At 36.7% G+C, this 10,006-nt stretch overlaps 1 protein-coding gene across 3 annotated transcripts; it reads right to left on the bottom strand.

Moving 5' to 3' along the window:
* Nucleotides 1–293: 293 nt before the first annotated feature.
* On the bottom strand, nt 294–9,819 carry traf3ip2l (TRAF3 interacting protein 2-like). 3 transcript variants are annotated; one of them, XM_051897193.1, is made up of 10 exons: nt 9,649–9,819; nt 8,683–8,772; nt 7,583–8,226; nt 5,986–6,028; nt 5,780–5,847; nt 5,385–5,482; nt 5,212–5,280; nt 1,619–1,732; nt 1,457–1,531; nt 294–1,191 (listed from the first exon to the last, which is right to left on the bottom strand). In XM_051897193.1, exons 2-10 carry the CDS (start codon nt 8,712–8,714, stop codon nt 1,045–1,047), a joined length of 1,290 nt encoding a protein of 429 aa, XP_051753153.1. In that variant the 5' UTR covers nt 8,715–8,772; nt 9,649–9,819; the 3' UTR covers nt 294–1,044. The 3 variants fall into 3 exon arrangements, with proteins under 3 accessions (XP_051753153.1, XP_051753152.1, XP_051753154.1); XM_051897192.1 differs by having other exon boundaries at nt 7,583–8,244; nt 9,649–9,815; XM_051897194.1 differs by lacking the exon at nt 8,683–8,772 and having other exon boundaries at nt 9,649–9,807.
* Nucleotides 9,820–10,006: the final 187 nt, after the last annotated feature.

Genomic DNA, 10,006 nt, shown 5'->3' with positions numbered 1-10,006 from the left:
CATTTAAGAACATGAAAGATCTCGACATGACACTGGTGAAGCATGAACTGTGGAAACCTGCTAACTGAAATCAATTCAAATGTTTTTATCCGGCGTATTACTTAGGAATATTCTAAGGCACAAAGTACAAGTAGTCTGTTATAATAAACTTTATACAGTGTGTGAAAATATTACAGTATCAGTTCTAATTATAAATTCTGTCCTCCATCTATTTCAGGTTCATCCAACACCAAAGAAGTGTGATGAAAAGGTTACGTCTTTGAAGGTTCCTAGTCTTCTACAGTGAGTCAGGGTTAAACATTTTCAGTTACACTTTATTTTAAGGTATCTTTGTTACACTGTAGTTATACATTTAAGTACTGAGTAATATTAAGTAACTACATGTACTTACTATAGGTTTAGGATTAGGGTTTGGTTTGGTTTGGTTTAGGGTTAGTTGCATGTAATTCTGCATAATTTATTGTTATTACTATAGTAACTACATGTAACATATGTAATAATGACACTAAAATAAAGTGTTATCAAATTTTCTTATTGTTACAGAAAATGTAATTAAGTCTTAAGGTGTGGTTATATTTACCACCGTTTACGAATTTTCAAAATCCAGTCATTTCAGTAGGATTTCACAAGATCAGGTACCTTGTGTGATGGCGTTGACCAATAGAAAACTGCTTGGTTTGCTTAGCTTCATACATCTCTACACTATTAACAATAGACAATGGACCTTATTTTTTGCCTGTGAAATTTTGGCAAAATGTCACACAGTTTATACAAATTTTTGAAACTTCAAAAATGACACTCAAAGTAATGTAACTGATGAACTGCTACATATGTAGTATACTTATACAGTTCTTCTACATGTTGGGACACATTCTAACTATCAATCGTGATGTGTGAAATATTAATTAAACGACAAAAGGTTACAACTTCAGGGGTTTTAGCATATTAAACAGTCTAGTAGTTCAGAGGGGCAAATAAACTTACAACGGATCACAGGCCTGTTCATAACTGACATATAATGGGTCTACATAGCAAACTAACCAACTAAATGGGGATGGAGACAATGGTGGGCAGCTCTCCAATGGGTGGAGGGTTGTACTTCTCAACACGCATGAGTCGACGAAGAATGTCATCTCGGTCCCTGGGCCAGGTGAAGATTTGTGTGCTTTGAAGCCATGAAGGGACGTGGCACTGACAGACAGAAGCAGACAGAAATGTTGTAAACTATCGCAGAGTCATCATTACATCTGAACTGGATTTAAGTGGAATATAATGGAGTAATCCATTGGGTGTTACTATAGTACTGTACAAACAACCACAGATGTCTATTGCTGTTTTCATAATGGTTAATCACAAATTTGTATTTTGGCTCCTTGAGCGAGTACTTGTTTAAACACAAACATCATTTTCATTAAGTAAATGGGTTTGATGAGTTGCTGCAAAGAGACAGTTTTACCTTCTTGGCACCAGGAAACAAAATGGGGATGAATCTGTAATTCCTGGCCCCGTTCTGAATGAATTCATTTTGTAACTAAAAGACAAAGTTTTTGAGTCAATTGACAAGAAGAATAAGGAAAAACCTTGATTAATTTCCACTCCTTTTAATTGTAAGTTTTACCTGCTTGTGTATGTAGACAGTGTTCAGTGTTTCATCGTTTTCCATGTAAAACGAGGCATTGGTCACAGTCTCGTGGTACTTTGGACTAATGACTATGATGATCAGATAGTCTTTCTGTGCATAAAAAAAAACACAAAATTAGACAACTGTACGGACAGAAAGGAGCAATTACTTAACATAATAATTAAAAAGTTTGTTCACTCTGTAACTGCTAAAACTAGACAAGCAGGGTTTGTCGTTCTTATCGCAACAGACAGTTTCCTTTCGTAACTGTGTGGCACTGCAAGAAAATGATGCCAGAAATATGTCCTCCCCCACTTGAGGCCTGAATTAAATTAATTAAAACTACTTGTTTCAGGCTTACACATATATATATATATATAAATTGGATTTGTTCCTGCCATCATACTTTCAGATAAATAAATTATGTCCAAGCCCACCACCTGCAAAGTTCAGCTGATTAATGCAGAATAAGGACAACTATCCTTCATAAAATCCTGCAAATCCCCTGCAACTTGTGTTTTTTGCCCAATTTAAATTGGCGTATTTAATAATTCTTATTTAATAAAGATTGTAGTAGTTCTACTCTATCTCCGTATGAAACTGGTTGACTATATTTGTGGTGCTATAGATGTGTTTATTGCCAACTCGCAAACTGGCTTCAAGCATTTAGAAGCAAATACTTTTGAACACAAGTAGGACATACACTGCCTGAGTGACACTCCCAAATTGAACCTGTTCTTATTCTCAGCACAAATGAAATCGCCCAAAAGCAACCACTTGTGGACATTCATTTGAAAGTGAATATATAATAGAACGGTCAACTATATGTCAGGGATCAATACTTGCCATTTATAAAGTTTATAAGGTTAAACTGTGACATTTTATTAGACATATAACATCCATGACCTAAAAAATGTGAGATTTGTAAGAACTGAAGACATCTTCCACAAAGGAGAGCACCCATCAATAGTGTTGACTGTAAACAGCTTACTATCTGCTTGCAATTCAATAGTAAGCATTGCTTTATAAATGCAACCGTTGAACAAGTTCTCCCAGCTGCGCCCTGTTCTATTCAAGAGGTTACAGATATCTCATGTCCTTCATGATTCATTAGAATTTGCTTTTTATCTAAGAAGACAAGGATACATATACAGTGGGTACGGAAAGTATTCAGACCCCCTTAAATTTTTCACTCTTTGTTATATTGCAGCCATTTGCTAAAATCATTTGAGTTTATTTTTTCCCTCATTAATGTACACACAGCACCCTATATTGACAGAAAAACACAGAATTGTTGACATTTTTGCAGATTTATTAAAAAAGAAAAACTGAAATATCACATGGTCCTAAGTATTCAGACCCTTTGCTCAGTATTTAGTAGAAGCACCCTTTTGATCTAATACAGCCATGAGTCTTTTTGGGAAAGATGCAACAAGTTTTTCACACCTGGATTTGGGGATCCTCTGCCATTCCTCCTTGCAGATCCTCTCCAGTTCTGTCAGGTTGGATGGTAAACGTTGGTGGACAGCCATTTTTAGGTCTCTCCAGAGATGCTCAATTGGGTTTAAGTCAGGGCTCTGGCTGGGCCATTCAAGAACAGTCACGGAGTTGTTGTGAAGCCACTCCTTCGTTATTTTAGCTGTGTGCTTAGGGTCATTGTCTTGTTGGAAGGTTAACCTTCGGCCAAGTCTGAGCTCCTGAGCACTCTGGAGAAGGTTTTCGTCCAGGATATCCCTGTACTTGGCCGCATTCATCTTTCCCTCGATTGCAACCAGTCGTCCTGTCCCTGCAGCTGAAAAACACCCCCACAGCATGATGCTGCCACCACCATGCTTCACTGTTGGGACTGTATTGGACAGGTGATGAGCAGTGCCTGATTTTCTCCACAAATACCGCTTAGATTTAAGGCCAAAAAGTTCTATCTTGGTCTCATCAGACCAGAGAATCTTATTTCTCACCCTCTTAGCAAACTCCATGCAGGCTTTCATATGTCTTACACTGAGGAGAGGCTTCCGTCGGGCCACTCTGCCATAAAGCCCCGACTGGTGGAGGGCTGCAGTGATGGTTGACTTTCTACAACTTTCTCCCATCTCCCGACTGCATCTCTGGAGCTCAGCCACAGTGATCTTTGGGTTCTTCTTTACCTCTCTCACCAAGGCTCTTCTCCCCCGATAGCTCAGTTTGGCCGGACGGCCAGCTCTAGGAAGGGTTCTGGTCGTCCCAAACATCTTCCATTTAAGGATTATGGAGGCCACTGTGCTCTTAGGAACCTTAAGTGCAGCAGAAATTTTTTTTGTAACCTTGGCCAGATCTGTGCCTTGCCATAATTCTGTCTCTGAGCTCTTTAGGCAGTTCCTTTGACCTCATGATTCTCATTTGCTCTGACATGCACTGTGAGCTGTAAGGTCTTATATAGACAGGTGTGTGGCTTTCCTAATCAAGTCCAATCAGTATAATCAAACACAGCTGGACTCAAATGAAGGTGTAGAACCATCTCAAGGATGATCAGAAGAAATGGACAGCACCTGAGTTAAATATATGAGTGTCACAGCAAAGGGTCTGAATACTTAGGACCATGTGATAATTCAGTTTTTCTTTTTTAATAAATCTGCAAAAATGTCAACAATTCTGTGTTTTTCTGTCAATATGGGGTGCTGTGTGTACATTAATGAGGAAAAAAAATGAACTTAAATGATTTTAGCAAATGGCTGCAATATAACAAAGAGTGAAAAATTTAAGGGGGTCTGAAAACTTTCCGTACCCACTGTATATCCTTCACAAATGACTTAGAAGTGAAGTCCAATTCAGAAAAACAAAACAAAACAAAAAAAACCTAAATGATTGTAGATGACAAGTTTATTTATGTCGAGAAGCAGTGCTATAGTCATTCACACATGATAATGCATGATAATATTTACTGTGTACATAATATGTCACTATGCAAATTGTATTTGTGGTATGCATGTTATGCAAAATTTAATGTACGATAATCTATGTACTATTTACTGTATCATGACAGGCTTTGTGAGAATCACCCATTCACTCCTGTGCAATTCTGATCACAGTGTTTACACACATATTGTTCTGGTGTTTTCCATAGAAGTGCTGTTATTTATATCATTTTTTTTTTCTTCACTTTGGTCTATTATTGTGAAAAATTATAAAACATCATTAATATATTGTGAAATAGTATCTCTTTCCAACAAACCTAATCCTAAAAGGCATGTGAAAACAAAAATGTTTGATTGCTTTACAGTTTTCAGTCTTTTTCTGTAGGTGGTTCTTGACTATGTGGTCTAGAACTTATGCTGTGTTCACACAGAACAAAGCAAAAACGCGAGATGCGGGCAGTGGAATGGGGGAAAAAAACGCAAAGTTTTAAAAACTGATTTTAACTTGAGCGCTGCGGTGTCATGCGCAAGACGCTGCAAAAGACGCAAGACACGAGCGCAACGGTCATACACAACCGTCTAGCGTGCGTTTACATAGAAAAACAATGGAAAAGTAGCAAATTGGAATGGAAAAAACGTGTTCTGTGTGAAAAACACACTCTCTGAAATAGTAGGAGGCCTGAGACGACCTCTACTTACTTCGCTGATGTATCTCTCCATGAAGTCAATCTTGCTTATGCTCTTGAACTGTTGTTCAAACATGTCAATCTGCGCAAAAAGAACAAAGAGACTGAACATGATCTCTGACAGACCCCATATCAGGTGACAAGCATGGCTGCAAGGCAATGTTTGACACAGGTTGCTTGTCTTACGTGAGTGTAGAAGCCGTTGTGTCTCAGTAGGGCGACAAAGTTGATGATCTCTTTGACATGTTTTTCGCTGTCTGCTTCATAAGTAACAAACACCTTCCCTGCAACAAAGAGTGAAAAAGAACATTTAATAGATCCTTTCAAAAAATATAATTAATTATATTATATTATATTATATATCTTTTTAGCACATTAATTTTGAAATTGATTTAAATTAGATTTAAAGGACCATTAACTAAATTTAATCTACATAGAGCATCTTTAACACAAACACTTTATAATCAGGTGAGTGAAGAAGATATTTTTTCTTCATTAGACTAGTCCCATGTTACTGGCACATACATCCTACTCAAATGCCAATTCTTTCAGTGTTGCTCAACAACAGTCTATGCACTCACTTTGCTCCAGGGATAGAGGGGCTGTGCTTGGGGTTAGTTTAGCTCGAGGGTGAGGAGAGGTGTGGCCGCTGTGAAAGATCAAAGCATTTCATAAAGACCTCAGAAACTAAGTTTAACGCATCATTGAAAATCAGAAACCTGTGAAATCAAACACAAACAATACAAGACTTGAATGTACAGAAAGACTCAACACTATTACGCATTACCTGTGAGTGAACTCTGAGGCTGATTGTCTGCTGTTTTCAAGGCCTGTTGGAGATGAAATGAGGAAGTGAGACAATAATCTGCATACACTGTAAAATGTTTTATCGGGTAAACATCTAAATTAAGAGGTTTCATTCAAACCATAATATTATTTAATATGACTGATTCAACCTGATAATTTGTTACACTATTCAAGTCAGATCAAGTAAAATTGTTTTTATGAATACTTGCGTGTTTCCCATCATTTGATGAATTACTGATGCCATGATCAATACAAATGTACACGAACATTTCATTTTATTAATATTATGTTTACCGCCTGCAGTAATAGCTCAACGTTAACTGTGCCTGACAAATAATTAATATATTGAAGCAATATAAATATATTGAAGCAACAAGTTTGTACGGAGCCCCGCACATGGCATGCAAGAAAAAAAATTAAATTGTGCGCACGATTTACTATTTCGTTCCCTCGATTTATAAATTGAGGGAACGAAATAGTAAATCGTGCACACGTTTTAGTAAATCGAGGGAACGAATTAGTAAATCGTGCACACGATTTAGTAAATTGAGGGAACGAATTAGTAAATCGTGTGCACAATTTAGCCTACTATTTTTTTCCTGCCTGTCATGTCCGGGGCTCCGTAAGTTTGAAAAATAAAATGGAAATAAATAAATCACCTTGTTTAATTTGGCTAATTAACAGATATATTTTAATTAATATTTTAAATATGCAGTTGAATAAAACAATAAAAAATAAAGAATTTTAAATATGGAAAAATAAATCAACATTATTTAATTGCTTTTCTGCTTTTCTATTTTCATTTGCCAATTGCTTTTCTTTGTCATTTTGTCAAATGCTTTTCTTTATCCATTTATCAACTGAGATAAAAATATGCCACTGTTCAGTTCAATCATCTGTGCAACCCATCAGCTTTAGACTTACTTTAAGAGTCAAGTACATGTCAGATGGACTATCAGTGGACAGTAAGATATACTATACATTTATTAAAGTGGGAAGTTTATATCTGTGTGTCGATTTTCATTATGGAATTAGGAAAGTAACAAAATGGAAAATGTTGCAAACACAGCCACTTATTATGTTTATAATTTACACAAAGTATGCATTTAGATAAAAAGAACGACAATGACTTGATTTTAATATGGTTCAGCTACAGTATTTCAGTACATTTAACATTTGTCTAAACTAGATTGTTGGTGGTAATTGAAAAAAATGTAGGCTAGATTTTTGAAATACCACACATAAAAGTGAAACCTTACATTAATTTTTTATTTAATAATTAATTTAAACTTCTGTCACTAAGATGGGTGTCACTTGTAAAATGGAAACCAGTTGCTCAATTGATTGGCACAGGTTGGATTTGCTGTAGGCTTGATAAAGATCCCTGATAAAAACCACATACTGTTATGGGGTAATTATAAAAGACAACAGGCTTTTTAATCTTGGCATTATTCATCCATGAGTTTACAGTCTTGACTGACAATTTTAGAAGTTTCATGTAAATGAAAAAAAAAAAAAAAAAAAAAAAAAACTTAATCATAATAGGCATGGAATTTTAACAAAGAACCTAGACTTACGCGAAGGCCAACAGGGCATGTGGTAATGTGGTCTGTAATGACAGCCATGATCCATCTGATACACATCCACAGGATACTGACTACAGCAGGGTGGCCCACGGGACGCGCAGGGTTGCGGGGGCATGCAGTAGCTGTGAGGCGCAAACGCAGTTGGGATAGAGTGCAGTGAACGTGGCTGTTCTAAACTCCCCTCTCCCAGACTGTGCCTGTCTGGAGAGCAAGAGTAGCAGGAATCACCAGGATAACTGCAGTAATTTCCAGACACCAAGCAAGAGGGAAGGTTGCCACTAGGGTATTCCACCGAACTGCTGCTCAATGAACTCGAGTGGAGCAGGTCTCCGTTGTGCGGCTCTAAGGTGCTCAGACATACTTCCGTCTGACTGGGAAAGGGTGTCTGGGGACTGTAGCCGGAGGGTAGACCTAGCGGGGGCTGGTAAGGTCTGTAGTTGGTCTTTCTGTCTCTGCAGATATCGGTGAAGTCAGCCTGTGCACTCAAAGAAGATTCATTCTCAGACATGCAACTGTCAGTGTGGAAGGGTTGGGAATCGGTGGAGTCTGAGTCACAAATGGCGTCCTTAGTACTGATTTTATCCATAGTCTCGTCGTTCTCTTCTGGAAAGTTGAGGGATTGTAAACTGTAATGGCTAAATGGAGAAAAAATCCTAGTTAATGAAAAGAAAGCATAAAAGCTGAAAAATTCAGTTAAGGAGTACTTGAAAAGAAATGATGTTTGAACAGTGACAATACACGATGACAACGCTCTAAAAACTTGAACAACTACATTGAGAATAATGCTATAGCTTGCAGACTTCCTAATATTTATTCAAACAGCAATATTTCAGTCAAACAACCTTCTTAACACATTTTAAAAACTTAAAAACTGGTTTCCGGATGCCAGAAGGCAGCTTTAAGACAAAAATGTTTGAATAAACAGGCACAAAAATAAAGCAGCCCTGTGCCAGTGTGAGCTGTCAGTGTATGTTAATTTATATATTACATCAGACATTGGCAGGTGATGTAATAAATAAAGGAAAAAAAATATATATAATAAATATTTATATAATGATATAATTTATGTCATTATTGGACAAATATTTTACCTATATTGTAAGCAGTGCTGAGCAGGCATCATCCTTGTGCCTAATACAAAAGAGCTGCAGCCATTTCATATCCCAAGTCAGCACAAAAATCTGTAATAAGTGATTAATAACATATGAGTACATATGATCACCCTGTGAAATAGAATGTATTTGAGAAAATAAAGAACCTTTAGCTACTGAAACACAGGAACCCACAATTATGCCAAGGGGATTTTTTTTTTTCTCTGTTGCTTGCTTTTTCTCTCAACTTACTGTATGAAATTTCAACACACGTTACATAAACAGGGGAAAACACCTCAGTATGCAGTGGAAACCAACATGACACATGGGAAAATCACAAGCAACTGGCCATCTATCTCAAGCACAAATGGGGCAGAGATGGCACTTATAGCCTACATTCAACTATATTACCACAACACTAAAAATTTTCATTAAACATTATAATTTAAAGTATAAAAAAATTATAGGCCTAATGTACATCGATAACAATTTAGCACCAGTAAACACAGTATCCGTCAAAATACTGTAGTTAGTATCAAAATACATTAAATGGGATCTTCTGGCAGACGCTTTTTTATTTAAAAAATAAATAATAATAATTGTAATAATAAAAGTTACTTTTATTGTAAAAAAAAAAAAAAAAAAAATTTCGTTATTATTTTGGATTTGGTATATTTGGTCCAAATTCGCTTCGTGTTATAGCCTAGTTCACGTGAACAACTGTCACTGCCGCGGGCTTCATAACATGCATTACGCAGGCAAACAAGTTTTTCACATTTCTTGCTTCGTACCGTAGTACTATACAAGTAACACCTTCCAAAACTAAAATAATAGAAAATATTATCGGCTTAAATACTTTAAAACAACAAATGTATAAAACTCCGTCCCAGCTCTCATATATGACTCTTAAAAATTTCACCTATTGGACATACTTGACGTCTGGCGTCACATAAAACACGTCCATACCTGTAAGTTGACAAGTAGATTTAGTCGTGTGAATGATTTAATTCCGATCAGTCTCTTAATCGCTGGACATTACAGATAGCACGAGCTGTAGCACTCAAAGTACATACTGCTTGGAAGTTTCTGAACACCTGCCTATTCACACCACAAACTCCGCCCACTTCCCAGAAAGCACATCCTCATATTTGTTTATCTGCCTTCATAAAAACAGCTAGTGATGAACGAATCGTTCTTTTGAGCTGATTCATTTTAAAGATCTAGCGAACCGATTCGCGCAGTGTTTGTAAATCACTTGACAGTAAAGGATTGACTTTAAAACAATGAGATGGAAACTAAACTGCATTATTAATCAGCTAATAAT

This window comes from Ctenopharyngodon idella, chromosome 6 (assembly GCF_019924925.1).
Source record: "Ctenopharyngodon idella isolate HZGC_01 chromosome 6, HZGC01, whole genome shotgun sequence".
Lineage (NCBI taxonomy): Eukaryota > Metazoa > Chordata > Actinopteri > Cypriniformes > Xenocyprididae > Ctenopharyngodon > Ctenopharyngodon idella.
Note: the sequence above shows the minus strand (reverse complement) of the source record. Positions and strands in the feature narration are given on the sequence as shown.